Consider the following 17818-nt stretch of genomic DNA (forward strand, 5'->3'; position numbering starts at 1 on the left):
CCAACTTGTACTTCCCAAGCGCTTAGTACAGTGCTCTGCACACAGTAAGCGCTCAATAAATACGATTGAATGAATTTCAGAAAGATTAATTGGGTCTTTTTTTTCTTTTGCCTCCACAGACCCCTAAATGTTTGACTCCAGTCCCGGATGGGATTCACTCGATAGGGGAACAGGCTTCAAAAATGGTTCAGGTTTATATAGGAGTCTTTTCTTTTTAACCTCAGCATGATTATTTATAAAATATTCACCGATAGGCAGCTTCTTCCAACATACAGTTTAACTCAGTCATAGGTCAGCTTCATAATACAAGACAGCAGTTCTTCTAAGCATAACTGCCTTCATTAATGTTTTTGAGGAGTAATTGTTTCTCCTATTTCAAATTAGATGGTAAAGAAAAGTCTTAGCTGATGCACTGTGCTTCCACAATTATGAAAAGGAATCCAAAATTAGACCCAGATTGAGTAATCTCATATGCATGAGTCACTTCCTGAAGATGCATTTTTGAGGAGCATTCATTCAATCGTGTTTATTGAGCGCTTACTGTGTGCAGAGCACTGTACTAAGCGCTTGGGAAGTACAAGTTGGCAACATATAGAGATGGTCCCTACCCAACAACGGGCTCACAGTCTAAAAGGGGGAGACACTAAGTGCTTGGGAGAGTACAATAATATAACGGACACATTCTCTGCCCACAAGGAACATATATGTGTATCAAACATGCATCTATACATCCAATATCTACATACACACACGTATGCATGCACCTGCACACAGTCAGCAAGGGCTAATATGGATTAGTTTAAAATTGCTAGAGTTAGCTGCAGAGATGGAAGTCATTTGTGCTCTGCATCCGTCTGTCAAACCCACATCGTCTCAGCTCTTCCCTGCTAGGGAGGTTCCTGCGGTGCAATGAGGTTGAATTTGGGGGTGATAGTAATATAAGAGCACATGATGAAAAGGTCAGGGAGAAGCATCATCATCATCATCGATCGTATTTATTGAGCGCTTACTATGTGCAGAGCACTGTACTAAGCGCTTGGGAAGTACAAATTGGCAACATACAGGGAGAGGGGAGAAGCAGAACGGACTAGGCTGGAGAATTAGATTGGGGAGAGGCATCCCCTGGGCCTTTCTGGCTACCTGCAGCACCAGACCCACTTAGACTTTCCACCTGTTGTCTGCGTGGGAAATCACTTGTTTCTCCCGGCTTTCCTCGTCTTCTTTTCCTCCCCCAGCTCTTCTGATTTGTCACTGGTACGGCAGTTAGTTCAGTGCAAAAGTTACTTTGCAAGACATTTTTGTGCTCTCAAGAGAACGATTCTGTGGAAAGATAAAGTAAATAAAATAAAATATTGTTTTAAAAAAATCGTGTTCAAATTATACCCTTTTGGGCTTTTTTCCCCCCACTTTGGCAGGGACAGAGTGGCAGTGATATTTTTCCCTTAACTAGATTGCTTTTCTCTCCTGCCACAACATTTATTACAGCTCTTTGGCCGTACCCCAAGGTCTTTCTGTTCAGCAGTAATACTGTCACCAAAGAATACGGTGCCACCCTCAATTTGATCGCCACCTCCTCCAGAATTTGGAAGTGATTTGAAAATAATTTCCCACCTCCGTGGTAGCATTGAGAGAATTTTTCATTTTACTGAGTGTAGAAATGGCCCAACAACCATTTTGTCTAGAAAATAACTGCATGCATTTAGTCAGTGAGATCATTTGTGTGCAGGTTACTGCTTCCTATGCATCTATCGCTCTCTTCCTCTCTGGTATTCATTCAGTCGTATTTATTTATTGAACGCTGACTGTTCAGAGTATTGTACTAAGTGCTTGCTTGGAAAGTACAATTCAGCAATAAAGAGAGAATCCCTACCCACACCAGGCTTGCTGCTCTCTTCACCTGGGCTTAAATAAGCACTTAGTAGAGTGCTCTGCACACAGTAAGCACTCATTTAAATACAATTGAATGAATGAAAAGACCCCTCTAACTGCTCTCCCCATTATAACCATGAAGATGTCATACAACATTTGTTTTTCTCATTTTGGAGAAGGGAAGCAGGGTTGTGAATAAGAAGACAATTTTTTCAGGGATATCCAGGGAGGTCAGCTGATTTTTTTTTTAAAAAAAGGGCTCAGAACTGTTTGGCCAGCCTACCATAATATTAGATGGTTCATTCATTCATTCAATCGTATTTATCGTGCGCTTACTGTGCAGAGCACTGTACTAAGCGCTTGGGAAGTACAAGTCGGCAGCATATAGAGACGGTCCCTAACCAACAACGGGCTCACAGTCTAGAAGGGGGAGACAGACAACAAGACAAAACATGTTCCAAAAAGGGCTTTCTGTGAATAAGGCTTAGCCTACTTATTTGTGAGCGTTATGTGTTCAGGCCCAATTCTTAGGTAAGCAGAACTGTCTTCCCTATTGTAGACTTGCCCGCCCCTTATTGCATGTGCTACACCAGACTTATTTCCTAAGGCAGAATCACAATTAAGATGGCAAAATACCAGTTCCACCCAAATCAGATGGCTTTTTATAAGTAAGTTGTGCCAAAAAAAAAAAAAAATGATAGCAATAGGACCAATCAAGGATCTTCTCTGTATGAGCATAAGGAGCAAAAAAATGAATTAGGAGAAATAATTATTTGGGTTAAAGGGTTTTTTTTTTCTTCCTGTAATGTTGTGGAACTACAATGTAGTCGTTTCAGCAGCTCTTTCAGTATTTTAGCATAGTCACATAAGGTAGTGTGGGGATGCTGGTTATGAAGCAGAGAAATGCACCAAGATTTTTTCTGGGAAATGAATCAAGAAATTTTTATTTACTAGATTCTAGTCTTTATGAGTAAAATGTTGGAAGTAATTCAGTACGTTTTATTTTTCAACAGGTTTGTTCCTATTTGCCCGTGATAGGAAGGGCAGGGATGGAGGCATCCGCAAAAAGGCCAAAACAGGAGAAGAAAATAGGGCGGGGACCTGTCCCTGAGTCTCAGAGGGCTTTAGTGATGCTAAATGGTGCCAAGCAGAACCAAGCTGGAATACTGCTTGATCCACTGTGAGTAATAATAATATAATAATAATAATAATGATGGCATTTATTAAGCGCTTACTATGTGCAAAGCACTATTCTCAGCGCTGGGGAGGTTACAAGGTGATCAGGTTGTCTCATGGGGGGGCTCACAGTCTTCATCCCCATTTTTCAGATGAGGTCACTGAGGCCCAGAGAAGTGAAGTGACTTGCCCAAAGTCACGCAGCTGACAATTGGTGGGGCAGGGATTTGAACCCATGACCTCTGACTCCAAATCATGTGCCACTCTGTTATAGTAATGCCTATAACACCACCAGTTTCTTTTTCCTGCTTTTGACACATTTCTTGAACTTTATGTGACCTGTAGAGTGTCCACACATTACTGTGACTGATTGAAAGCTCAGCTTGAGATCTGTAGACACATCTGAGCAATGCGCGTACACCCTTCTAATCATACGGCATGCTTTTCCCAGGAGAAATTAAACTCTTTAACTTCCTATTTGCATATGCTCATTTGAGTGATTACTGCTAGAATTAGGTGTTCTTGATCTACTATTTGCCAAACACATTCTAAGCAACTGAACATTACACATTGATGTTTTGTGTTGGGCATTTCAAATTGTATTCATGTTTGTGGGGTTGAATTTTTACTGAAAATGGCCCCAAAAGAATAAATAGAATTAGAGTGGGGAACAAGAATGAGGTGTTCTAGGGTTTAAGCTGACTGATGCCTTAGCATTTATAAACTAATGTGGTAGTTGTTTTGGTATTTCCCCATTTATTGTAGTGGAAAAGTACGTGTTCAGGGCAGAATATCGGTGTTTTACTAATGATACCAATAAGTAATTTATTAGAGAAGACATGACTTTCTAGTCCAGGGCAGAATATCAGTGTTTTACTAATGATACCAATAAGAATAAGTAATTTATTAGAGAAGACATGACTTTCTAGTCCAGGGCAGAATATCAGTGTTTTAGTAATGATACCAATAAGAATAAGTAATTTATTAGAGAAGACATGACTTTTTATTCCAAAGAGGCCAAATTAATCAAAACAAACACACAGTCCGCCTAATCAATAGTATTATTTATTGAGCACCTTCTATACAATGGAAGACATGATCAAACAGCTTCTGCCGCTGAACCTACATTGCAGAATAACAGCTTTAATTTTTTTTTTCCTTTCTTTCCCTCCAGTGAACTGAACCATGGTAAATATTCTGTGCCACTGAAGAGGTTGAAAAGGAAATCAGAAGGCGAGCTGTCCCATTCCAAAGATAATCAGCCTTCTTTCGCTGCAAAGATGCATTTTAAGAAGTCTAATTTAAAAGGTATTCTGAGCGTATATGTTAATGTATGCTAAGAACTTTTCACAGTTGCAGTCAATTTGTGTATGTTCAACCCACTTGTCCTGATGAATGTTTGACTTAAATATGGTTTATGTCCCAAGTAATACCTGATTTGTGCATCATGCTAGCATTAATAATTTTAACAAGGATGTGGTACTAAGAAAGTATTACATGTGTACTTGCCTCTCACCTCCCCTTTAAATATTTGCAATGAGAGGGTAGCTTGTGGTATACTCCTTGTCTGCCTTACTTTGCAAATTCTCACCTCAACCTGTGTTGCTTAGGATCAGTGACTCCATATTTAAAAGTATAATTAAGTCTCCGTCCCTTTCAATGCTAGACATTTTGTGAACAAAGACCGAGAAATAGGCTAGGTTACATAGCTACACGAGGCATATGGACTGTTTTCTTCCAGGCAGTGAGCCCAGACTTTGAAATGCGCTTTGGCTTTAAGTTCACACTATACTGGAACCCAAGTACCTTTAGGATGAAATACCCTTGCAATAATATTCATTCAACCCCTCTTTCTGCACATGGTCAGAATCATTTTTATGGCTGGGCCTCCTTTATGATCTGTGCCATAGTGTTCATTCGGAGTGACAGAGGCCAAGAAACCTGCACAATAATCTGTCCACGTAGTGTCGGTTCTAAATTGTGCATCACATACTCCAAGCTCTATCCCTTTTGCTTAAACATTAAGAGTAATGCCATAACAGAGCTAAATGTCTAAAACTGGTCTTCTGTTCTTTAATTTTACATGTTGAATTTGTACTTCCCAAGCATTTAGTACAGTGCTCTGCACACAGTAAGTGCTCAATAAATACAATTGAATGAATGAAACAAAAAATGAGGAGGGTGATAGACTTTGCTGCAGAAGTAATTCATCATCATCATCGTCATCAGTCATATTTATTTGAGCGCTTACTGTGTGCAGAGCACTGTACTAAGCGCTTGGGAAGTGCAAGTTGGCAACATAGAGACAGTCCCTAATTGTGCGCAGGGAGAGTTAGGGAGTGAAAATAATTGTGAGAACCAAATACCCATCTCCCTCCTTAAATAAGACACTTTCTTACAGAAACCCTTCTAGGGAATAAAGTCGTATTTAGCGTGTGCACCAAGAATTAGGCGTAATAAAAACGTGCCGCCTCTGCACTATTGAAGTGAGAGGGAAAATTAGCTTGGCTGTATGTGCGGTACAATATTTGATGGCTAAGCAGTTTCATATTAACAGTACTCTTCCCTTTTCAAGTTCATACACTGTCTCTTCTTCATTGTAATGATTTGGTGAAAACAGAATTGCAGATCTGTCTGGAATTTTATCTTACGTGCACTAATTGCACTCCTCTTACAAAAAAAATCAGGTCTCGTTCGTCACCCTCATTTTAGCTTTAAATGGTACAAGTTCCCCCCCCCCCAACCCTGTGTGTGTGTTTATATTAAGATTCCTTCATCTCTCTCTCTCTCTCTCCCCTGCTGTAGCGCCAAGCCAGACAGCCTATTGAGAAGCAGCAAACCATCTGTTAATGGATTTGAAGTTCTGAATTATACTTGAGTGTGTAGAGGCACTCGTGCTTAGCCAGAAACATTCATCTGAATTAAGCTATAAATGCTGTGTAAAAAGAGCCATACATTTAACGTAGGTTCATGAATAAATTTGAGAGGGCAACTGCACACTCAACTTTTTCCGCCTCAAAACCGAGTATTTTTGGTGTTCTGGGATCATTTGGAGCTTTTAGACTGCGATTGACGCTTGGACTTGGGGGGCAAGACGATTCTTGGGTTAAATCTGTTGCAGTAGATTTTCATCTCTGGATATGTGATGGAACGGAAGCCCTGTGGGGTGGTTTTTTTTTTGTTTTGTTTTTTAAACCTTACAAGGTGTTTAAACTGGAGCAAAAGAAAACATTAATCATTATGGCTTTTCTGTATTGGAGCCAGATCTGCTTGTTCTGTGCACTTTGAATATTTTCTTCAGTTGATATCTCTTGCTTACTCTGAAATAATCTAATATTTTTTTTTTTTACTGTTAGGAGAGACAGCCCTTCATAGAGCTTGCATAAACAACAAAGTTGAGCAATTGATTCTGCTTCTTTCTTTGCCCGGGACAGACATTAACGTGAAAGGTAAGTTCTGAAGCTTCATTGTGAGCACACACGTTTAAGCCTGGCAAATGATTGTGATATTTAAGTTAGAGAATAGTTATCTTAACTAGGGTTAAAACAAAATGAAAAAGGAGGAAGCAGCCAGTACAGTACTGAGTAAATCCTTAAGTCCCAGATTTTTAAAATGTAACTAAAGCCTAAGCAGCAAGTTAGGTTTGTAATGTTACATTTAACTGGGGGTTTACCGTTTCAAATTACAAAAGGGGATTATAGCCCGCTGCCTTGTAGGAAAGAATCCTCGTGGTGTGGAAAACAGGTAAAAAGTTATTCTGTAGAGGTATTTGGAATGGCGTGCGTTAGTACTGAACAAGTGCTACTTTTGCTGTTTTAAAACTTCCCTTGATTTATAATTCAGACTATGCTGGCTGGACGCCTTTGCATGAAGCCTGTAACCATGGCAGCACAGTGTGTGTCCGGGAAATTTTGCAACGTTGTCCAGAGGTGGATCTGCTCACTCAAGTGGACGGGGTGACTCCTTTGCATGATGCGCTGTCAAACGGACACGTAGAAATTGGCAAGCTGCTTCTCCAGCACGGGGGTGAGTTGCCTGTATGCTAAACTGGTTTAGAGAAGTGGTCCTGTTCGATTGGAATTCAGTAGCAGTACATTTTAAGCTTCTGCTAAGTAGAATGTGTTTTGGTGTTTTTATTTCATAGTGGGCAAGGGAGGTTGAAGAGAAGGTGTCTTTGGAAAGCAAATATCTTTACATCAATTGCAGTGAAACCCTTTCCCATCTGTACCTGTGTCCTTTACTCTTGAAGCCATCGTTAAGTCAGTGAATTTGTATGCTTTGCTTTGGAAAGAAAAGAAAAACTATTTAACATGTGATGGTGGACTAATAGATTCTACAAGGGAGATTATTAAATGAAGGGGATGAAAATGTATCTGTTATGCTTAGAGGTATTTGATTCTTTGTATATTGCTGCAGACATTATTAATCTTGATTTTTTTTCCTCTCACGTTGCACAGAATTTTTAAATGCAGAAAGATTGCTATATTACATCTTTTTCTCAGTCTAGATTTTGCTGGCCAAAAGGAAAGAGAGGGGGTTCTGTAATTGTGATAACTGCTGTCAGGGCTTTGTAGGGGAGCCCCCATCTACTACTCCCTGTGCTATTTGATAATGTGCTTCTCGTTTCTGAGCTGGGGAACACGTTTTCTATTAATATAAAAATGGTCTTATGTGGCTAAAGAAAGGGACATTGATCACCAAAGTTTACCGGCATTTTCCGTCGCATAACTGCTAACCTTCCGGCAGTCTGCCTTGTGATTGACTCTTAGTACAAAAATTAGTCAAATATTGCGTGGCAGCGCAGTGCATAAAAGGCCACTGCTTTCAGCTGGGTTTTAACTCCTTCACGTAAGAAAAGGTAAGCTGTCTGGTTTGCCACATGGAAAGCTTTTTTTGTTATTTATTGTCGGCTCCTGCCCCCTAAAGGCTACTGTTGTGTCTTTTGTGCTGACAGTCTCACAATCCGTATTCGCCCTTGCTCTTCAGCCTTCTTCTAGCAGTGTCTTTTTACCAAATCCCACTGCACCGCTCCCAGATATCTAGTTATCTACTAGATACCTGAGTAGATAATTCAGTTGTCTACTGAACCACACATCTGACAGGCCAAGCCCATACCTGACCTCACTTCAATTGGTGTAAAGGATGCAAGGACCAATACTGTATAGTATGCTCAAGTTATCAATAGAAAATGGCACTGCACTGATAGGTGTGCATTTTTCTGGGGCCTCTGAGAGGAACAGGCCCAGGACCCCTTGTCCTCAGGGAGGGGATCTATTTGCACTTCTAGACTGTGAGCCCACTGTTGGGTAGGGACCGTCCCTATATGTTGCCAACTTGTACTTCCCAAGCGCTTAGTACAGTGCTCTGCACACAGTAAGCGCTCAATAAATATGATTGATTGATTGCACTTACATTCATCAAGATCTTCTGCCAGTTGTTCAGCTGGTGTGCAGTCTTTGCCTTTATCACTTTGTGGGTTTTGGCCCGTCAGGTAACTTGACAGTAACTTAGGGAAGGAACTGCATTTCACATTTGCCATTGATAAACTGTAGCAATAATTTGGAGCTTCTCATTTTTCCTCTGTAGAAGTCTAGGTCTTACAGATTTGCACTGTTTTTAAATCATTGGTATGAACAATTTATTTTAGGAAGATCAGCCAAGGCCCTATAATGCACCTTACTTTTGTTTATTAAAATAGGCTTTAAGCTGCCCAGACTAACTTTTAGACTGTGAGCCCACTGTTGGGTAGGGACTGTCTCTATATGTTGCCAACTTGTACTTCCGAAGCGCTTAGTACAGTGCTCTGCACACAGTAAGCGCTCAATAAATACGATTGATGAAGTAGTCTGGCTTCTTTGATCCATTAAGATAGCTCAGTTGGAGAGAATTAGATAGTCTCTAGTACTAGCCCTAGCCTGCTCTGAGACCCTGGGCAAGTTACTTTCTCTGGACCTCAGCTTCCTCAACTGTAAAGTACAAGCAAAAGAAATAATATCAAATAAACTGTATTTTCTCCTGAAAATAATAAAACTTTAAATCACAACAGCACCTTTGGGTCTCTGGGTAATGTAAGGTGTGTTAACTGAATCATCATAATTATTCATTCAACAATATTTGTTGAGTTCTTACTGTGTGCAGAGCACTTTACTAAGCCCTTGGGAGAGTACAACACGACAATAAACGGACACATTCCCTGCCCACAAAGAGCTTATGGTTGCATATTGTCGCTTTGTATGTCTGGCTTACTTAAAATTTAGTTGGTCCTTCTTTGAAACTCAGTCAGAATTTGAGGATCTGCTTGCAGTAAGGGCAGTGTAAAAAAACAGTGGGGAGCTTACAATTTAATGCAGGAGACAGACAAAACAATTTAGAGATAGGATGTGAAGTTTATACTCTGAGGACAGGGGCCATGCCTGCCGGTACTCTGTCTTGCACTCTTCAATCAATCAATCGTATTTATTGAGCGCTTACTGTGTGCAGAGCACTGTACTAAGCGCTTGGGAAGTACAAGTTGGCAACATATAGAGACAGTCCCTACCTAACAGTGGGCTCACAGTCTAAAAGGGGGGAGACAGACAACAAAACCAAACATACTAACAAAATAAAATAGAATAGATATGTACAAGTAAAATAAATAGAGTAATAAATATGTACAAACATATACATATATTCAGGTGCTGTGGGGAAGGGAAGGAGGTAAGATGAGGGGGAGAGTACTTCAAGCAGTTAGTACAGTGGTCTGCACACAGTAAGAGCTCAATAAATACCACTGATTGATTTCTATCGTTCTTTTGGCCAAAGTTCAACATTGTGATGTCTTTCTACCTAGTCCCTCCCAACTCTTTTATCCCCCTCCTACTTGGAAGAGAAAAGTTCGTTATGGCTTAGGGCAGTTCACTTCTACTTGGGCATCGCTCTCCTGTGCCACAAATTAGGTACAAGCTGGGTTCTCTGAAAGAAAGCAGAACACAGAGCTTTCCCCAAATGGGCACGTTCCCACAATCACCTGGTTATAGATACCTAAGTCTAGTGTCTCGGATGATTTAAAATAACTCACCACCAGCCCTTTTAAACGAGATTGTGAAACTTTGCCACCTAACCTCCAAATCTAAAATTCACTTTTGCTTTGAATGTCATTTACAGATAACTTGAATCAATAGGAAGATGGTAGGTTATGAAGGTTTTCTTTTTCCAAAAGCATTTCTCATCCCTGGAGGAAGATCATTTGTCAAACCAAGGCGTCTGCTTTTGTATAGAATTCATTAGACAATTGACTTGAGTTCTCGCTAATGTACCTTGACTCGGAAGTCAATATGGAACCAGCTGATTGTGGTGACATAGGTTAGCATAAAAAATGGCTGTAAGTAAATCCGTAGGGAAAAAGCAGCTGGGAACCTACACAACCCCAAAGTATTACTTATCACTTTCCTTCCTTTTGCAGGCCTGGTGCTTTTACAGCAGAGGGACCAGAAGGGAAAGTGGCCCCTGGATTGTGTGAGATCTCCACAAGTCAAAGAAGAACTCTTTGCTATTGTACAAACAGAAGACACCATTGAGGACTTTACTGCCAAAATGGAAAATCAAATCCACCTCCAGCAAACCGAATTTGGCTCCTTTCTTCTTTGTAAGATGCTGTTCAGTTTTTGTTTGAATTTTGATTTGTCATCAAACTTTACCTTGGCTTTCAAAGACTTACCTCATTTCCATGAAACTCACTGCCTGACTGCAAAGAAGAACTGCAAAGACAGGACTAGCCCCCAAACTGACTGGTTAGTGGATCTATATGCCCAAGAACTAAGGACTTTCCAGAAGCTTCCTAGTCTCCTGCTGGAAATACCTGAAAACCTGAAAATGTTTCCTGGGGTCCATACGCAAGCCTTACTAGTTACACTGGAAACGATGACGGTGCAGCCTCGTATCTCTCCTGGCTCTAGTAAATAGCGACGGACTTCCTTTATCTCACTTTTGGTCTGGGTTTTCCCCATCTCGAGAGGCAGACATTTAAATATCACTGAAGACGACCTTCGTGAGCACTCATTCTAAGGCAGTCGTGGGTTTTAAGACCGATGGCCTTTACATTCCCTGTTTTAAATTGTGGTTTAGATTTGATTTTTTTCAGACCAGGAATGAAAATGTAAACTGCACAAAGTATTTAAGTGTATTGTAATGCTCTAAAAGAGTTTGCTGGGAGACGTTTTATGTTGCAAGCTTTGTTTCTAATGTAGAAATTTGAATTTCAAATAAATTATTTTCTGTTTGCTCAGGGTCCATGAAGCAACAGTAAAATAGCCTTGCAAACATGGCATAAAATACATTTTCGGCTTGAAATGATACTGCAAAGAACCTACTCTCATCTGTGCCTCAGCAGCCCGACGAGTGGAACAGATTCTCCTTAGCTTTTTGTTTCTACCTTCAGAAGCTGTGGGACCAATTAATGTTAACTTAATCTTTAAACCTGCAAAATAAGAATGTACAAAGAAGCTGATAAAGTAGTCAACTTAATCTAACTGATACAGGACAAAGGCTATTACTAGGTGCGGCCAATATCCTGTAAATGTAAACGAGAAATGCTGCTATAACAATAGTTTTATAGGATTATAAAGTGGCAACTGCTAGATTTGTGGTGATCTAAAGTCTTAATAGTCAACATGAATTTATGAAGTAGAAATATTCCAATTCGCAGTGCTGCCTTAATAGCAATTGATAAAAAAGGATATGTAGAATAACAACTGCTTATGGAATTGGAGTTGCTTCACTAGTGGGAATAAGTTGCATTTTGATACAGCTGGCAGAGAGACATTAAAGCTTTCATTTAGCTTTCCTGTCGCTGTGATGTATGATCTCACGGCAATTAATCTGTTGAAGAAGCACTCTTATAGTTTGTCTTGGAACCAGTTCTTTACCGCTACGAGCATTCAATAGATTGTACTAGTGGATCATTTCTGGATAGTCATGGGGAACTGTTATGCCCAACTGAAAGGAAATACTAATTGGTTCTTGCTGCCTAGCCTGAAAACTCAGCACAATGCAGCACCCTTTTGTTAAGTGTTCATTTAAGTATGGGGGAACTGTAAAATACTCCGAGGGTAAGTACTCCACCAACTTGCCTTTTCCTGGCTCCTTCTGAGTCTATGCAAGCACTTTTGTTCGAGCAGAGTAAACCCTCTTCTCAGCTCACGTGGCATTTGGCCTAATGCCTCTTTCTAGGACTAATTAAAACCAACTATACGACAGTGCTTCTGCATCAGGCGAAATGAAACAGAGCAGGAGAGCAAAGCTAGCCATGCTGGAAGCCACTGACTTTGACTCCATAAAGAAACCCACAGCATTCAACATAACTGAAATCTATTTCACGGCTAAGTGAAAAACAAATGCGTTTATATGTACTTTTTTTTAATTTGCAACTGACACTGAATGTCTCCTCCTCAGGTTTAAGATGGGGAATAAATGCCTTGAATAATAACACCTTTTCTCATCTATAATTAGCATCTTTTATCATGAAAATTAACAAACATTAATCTAAAACCCACCACCTGCAGGTCCCGCCACTGACACTGCTAAAATTGGAAAGCTGTGGTCTGTGGCCATGGATGGTTCATCGTTTAACAGTATTGCAACCCTACAAAATTCCAAATTTGACCATAATCTGTGGGTGAAGCAGCCTAAACGAATATAATTCCAGGAGATTAACTCACATGTTGACTGAGGTAAGGATGGTGGTTCTACAGTCCACTGGTTCCTCCAACCAGACTCTGCCTGGGCTCAGATTAACAGACTTCAGCCAACCTGAAACACTTCTGACCAAAAACACTTCGGTTAATCCCCTTTTCATTTCAATGAATTTTTTCACAGTTCCCATTCTGCATTTTTTAAAAACCTTAAAGAAACAAGCTTTGGTGTGTGACCCATGCCAGAGGATTCAGCAGTCAAGGAGACAGTCAAAATGGATAATTCAGGTGGTATTTTTTTTTATCTAGGTTACCCAAATGAACAGGATAATTGTTCAGTCTTCCACTTCACTCGTGATGGGTGGTCCCAGCAAATGAGTCCAAAGTTACAAAGAGGATCCTGGGCAACTCACTTAATCCCACCTCTGCCACTTGTCAGCTGCGTGACTTTGGGCAAGTCACTTAACTTCTCTGTGCCTCTGTTACCTCATCTGTAAAATGGGGATGAAGCCTGTGAGAGCCCCACACAGAACAACCTCATTACCTTGTATCTACCCCAGTGCTTAGAACAGTGCTTGGCACATAGTAAGCGCTTAACAAATACCATCATTTTTATTATTATTATTGTTATTAATTTCCCTGGGCCTGTTACCTCATCTGTAAAATGCTGATTTAATCCTCCTCTGACCAATTTAGACAGTGAACCCCATATAGGTCACAAACTGTGTCAAACCTGATAATCATATCTACCTAAGCACTTAACAAGTACCATAAAAAATGGGTAACTTTTAACTTGAATAACATTTTCCCAAAGTTAGGAGAGACAATGGCAAAGTACTTTTGCAAACCAGAATGTTTTTAGACTGTGAGCCCACTGTTGGGTAGGGACTGTCTCTCTATGTTGCCAACTTGTACTTCCCAAGCGCTTAGTACAGTGCTCTGCACACAGTAAGCGCTCAATAAATATGATTGATTGATTGATTTTGTGTATTTTGTGATTGGGCTTTACAAACAAACCAAGAAGACAATGTTATAAGTCTCAATGTGCGATTGCTTAAACTTCAAAGTTGAGCTGAAATTTACAGTTATACTGTGATCACCTCAACAGGATTTTATTTTAACACAACAGGAAGCTCAGAAATCTAAAATTGTACTCTCCCACATGCCTAGTACAGTGCTCTGCATGCACTTAATACGATTGATTTAGCAGCAAGGCTCAGTGGAAACAGCACGGGCTTGGGAGACGATAGTCATGGGTTCTAATTCCACCTCTGCCACTTGTCAGCTGTGTGACTCTGGGCTGGTCACTTCACTTCTCTGTGCCTCAGTGACCTCATCTGCAAAATGGGGACTGTGCGCCCCACATGGGGCAACCTGATGACCTTGTAGTCCCTCCCAGCGCTTAGACCAGTGCTTGGCACATAGTAAGCGTTTAACAACTACCATCATTATTACTATTAACAGTTACAGAAGCCATTGTTGAAACCTCTTCTAACTCAGCTGAGCTTACCTTATCTTTCCCTCTCCCAACGCAGGAAGTGTTTCCTGTTGGGGCTAACTGCCCAAACTTAGGAAATTTAGCTTCAGACTGAGGGAGAGCACATAAAATAATTATGGGGCATGTGGAATCCACCGTTTTCCCGAGACGGGGGAGGGCTTGATGAGGGCCTGTCAATGTGGTTCCTTAATCAGCAGGAAGAGGTCATTTTTGAATGACATGAGGCACTCCTTCCCTCGGGCGCTTAGGGCACCGTTTCCACACAGCTGCACCTCCTGCCAGCACAAAGCACACAATATGGGGAATTGGAATTGTTTTTACAATGAATGGGGCTAGAGCTAAAGGGTCAGGGATATCATTCTTGGCATTTGAGACAATATCTGGTGAGTTTTGAAGCAGTACGTCTTAGCGTTCCTTGGAATGAGACTGGGATATAAAAAGGCACAGTACTGTTTAAAAAGGTGGAGCAATGTGGGTACTCGGTCTGTAGTAAACCTAACAAAATCTCCTCCCTTTATGTTATTTTTAAGAGAAAACAAAAGCTTCCTAGAGCTGATTTGGAGGGAGGAAGAGTTGGGGGCAAGTCTTGTCTGGTTGAAATCACATGGCAGCCCATAAGATACTGCTTAAAGGAGGACTTTGTAACAGGGCAATAAAGATTAGGCAAGGTTTAGCATTTGAATACTTTAGGCACCTAATTTTAGTAGTGGTTCCAGATTCTAAATTGGGCCTGGCCCCGTAACCCCTATACAAATGGCAAAGCTTTACTTCTGAATGTGCTGGATATCAATATTAGAGATACTTAGGGGAAGAGGTAGAAAATTGCTACTTCTCCCGCCCTGGGTAGCAAAACATTATAGAAAAATATTCATCAGTTGTATTACTGTTTAGTGCTATTTATAACATTCAGTTAATGGAGAAGGAAAACTAACTTTCCTAAATGAACATCTTTCAATTCCTGAAATTCGATCTCACTGCTGACCTCTCTCCCAAGTCCTCCCTCTGGCCTGGAATGCCCTCTTTGCATCCAACAGAAGATAACTCCACCTTTAAAATTCGATTAAAAGCACATCTCCAAGAGACCTTCCTGGACTAAGGTCTCATTTCCAGTTTCATTCATTCAGTCACATTATTGAGTGCTTACTCCATATAAAGTACCGTGCTAAGCATTTGGGAGAGTACAATGTCACGTTAGATAGACACATTCCATGACCACAGTGAGCTTACAGTCTGGAGGGGGAGAACGACATTAATAGGAAATAAATTACAGATATATTCTCTTCTCCCACTCCTTTCTGAATTGCCTTTGCCCCCTTCATACACCCTTCCCTTGGCTCCGCAGCACTTATGTACACAGCTGTAATTTATTTCCAGTCTAGTCCTCCTCTAGACTGGAAGTTGGCTGTGGGTAGGGAACATGTCTATCACCTCTGTTATACTGTATACTTCCAACTTCTTAGTACAGCGCTCTGCACACAGTCAGCCCTTAATTAGGGGCCTTTGATAGACAATATAAACTACCTTCTCATAATGAAATGACTGTTGCATACTGAAGCAGCGTGGCCCAGTGGAAAGAGCACAGGCTTGGGAGTCAGAGGTCATGGGTTCTAATCCCGGCTTCGCCGCTTGTCAGCTGTGTGACTTTGGGCAAGTCACTTAACTTCTCTCTGCCTCAGTCACCTCATCTGTAAAACGGAGATTAAGACTGAGCCCCACATGGGACACCCTGATCACCTTGTATCCACCCCCAGCGCTTAGAACAGTGCTTTGGACATAGTAAGTACTTAACAAACGCCATTATTATTATTATTGAAGGACCAGCAATGTACCAAAATGCCAGCAGCTGAGTTTCGAAACTGTTCATCTCTATGCCGTTACACTTTTTCTCGTGTGTTTAATTGCTTCAGAAAAGCAAAATAAATGATTTGTTTGGCTAATTTGCTTGATCACGCTGAAGCATTTATTTTTGCCCTTCAAATCAAGTAATCCATGACAATTTACCGAAAGTAGAGCTGTCACCAAATTCTGCTACTATCCAAATGGGCAGCGAGTTTTACAGTAGTTTCTTTTGAGTCCTAGCCACCCTTACACACACAGTTCACAGCAGTATCTTCCAACTTGGACAAATTGGGTATATATGTGTATTTATTAATTATTATTAAGCATCACGGCCTACTGGATAGAGCACAGGCCTGGGGGGGTCACAGCTTCTCTATGTTTGTTACCTCATCTGTAAAATCGGGATTACGATTGTGAGTCCCATGTGGGACAGGGACCGTATCCAACCCCATTAGCTGGTATCCACCCCAGCTCTTAGTTGTAGTGCCTGGCGTATAGTAAGCGCTTAACAAATACCGTAAAAAAGTATATGGACATAGGCATTCTTAGGCTAAATAATTTGCTTGATAACCTGTAATGCTGCCAAACACATTAACCGTAAAACATTACATTAATTCCAGACCATGAAGATGGGATGATTAAAACCTTCACCTCAAATATGTAATTTGCACATCACACCCTATGTAGCACTGTATCTTAGAGTTTGTAACATTTTTTTTCAGATAGAAGTAACGTGGTCACTTATCTACAGTAGACAATCAAGGGCCCAAGAAGGAGCAGAGTTTAGAAAAGCAAATTGTTAGGCATTTCCAACAGGTAGACTAGATCTGCTCAAGTCGGGCTTTGAATTTTACCAAGATAAAATTAAATCGTCAATCTTAATAGTAAAGGAATTAAAATTACCCAACCCCTGCATTCCTTTATACCCAAATGAAGCGTTTTAAAAAGAGAATTAATCTTCAAATGATGACATCAAAAACTTTAATGTTATTGGTAGAATCCCCACAGGTGTGGGCTAGTGGAAAGAGCACAGGCCTGCGTTTCCGAGGACCTGGGTTCAAAGCCCAGTTCTGCCACTTGTCTGCTGCCCGACCTTGGACAAGTCACTTAAATTCTCTGAGCCTCAGTTACCTCATCTATAAAATGGGGACTTAAGTCCCACCTGGGGCATGGACTATGTCCAACATAATTAACTTGTATCTACCCCAGGCTTAGTACGGTAACTAGGATTAAGTGCTCAACAAATACCATTAAAAAGGGCTATAAATTCTCATGCAGAGAGAGGAGGTGTCTTTCTAATGGCCAAAATGCTTTGGCCTAGAGTGGTCTAAGATTGACTTCTAGACTGTGAGCCCACTGTTGGGTAGGGACTGTCTCTATATGTTGCCAGCTTGTACTTCCCAAGCGCTTAGTACAGTGCTCTGCACACAGTAAGCGCTCAATAAATACGACTGATTGATTGATTGACTTTCCTCCCTCTAACTAAAAGTCATCTAATACTGCCTCTATTATAAAGACGATATATCCTTCACATTCTGCGTACTATTATTGTAGCATAAAACCTCAATCAAGAGCGGGAAGGACAAGTGTTCAGAAGTTAATCAATACTTACTTTTTTTTAATGGTACTTGTTAAGTGCTTACTATGTGCAGGCACTGTACTAAGCACTGGAGTCAATCCAAGTTGGGTTGGGCACAGTTCAGGTCTCATATGGGGCTCACAGTCTTAATCCCCATTATACAGTTGCGATAACTAGGACAGTGCCTGG

The 17818-nt window shown here is 40.8% G+C and overlaps 1 protein-coding gene across 2 annotated transcripts in view; it reads left to right on the forward strand.

Moving 5' to 3' along the window:
• Positions 1–13174, forward strand: part of SLF1 (SMC5-SMC6 complex localization factor 1) — a 60681-nt gene extending 47507 nt beyond the window's left edge. The window contains exons 14-19 of one of the 2 annotated variants that reach the window (XM_038765502.1): positions 2883–3049; positions 4220–4353; positions 6402–6494; positions 6889–7071; positions 10487–10669; positions 11310–13174. In XM_038765502.1, the coding sequence (XP_038621430.1) occupies positions 2883–3049; positions 4220–4353; positions 6402–6494; positions 6889–7071; positions 10487–10669; positions 11310–11329 (780 nt within the window). In that variant the 3' untranslated portion in view covers positions 11330–13174. The other variant, XM_038765500.1, reaches the window with a different exon arrangement.
• The last annotated feature ends 4644 nt before the right edge of the window (positions 13175–17818 follow it).

The sequence above is a fragment of the Tachyglossus aculeatus genome, chromosome 23, assembly GCF_015852505.1.
Source record: "Tachyglossus aculeatus isolate mTacAcu1 chromosome 23, mTacAcu1.pri, whole genome shotgun sequence".
Taxonomy (NCBI): Eukaryota; Metazoa; Chordata; class Mammalia; order Monotremata; family Tachyglossidae; genus Tachyglossus; species Tachyglossus aculeatus.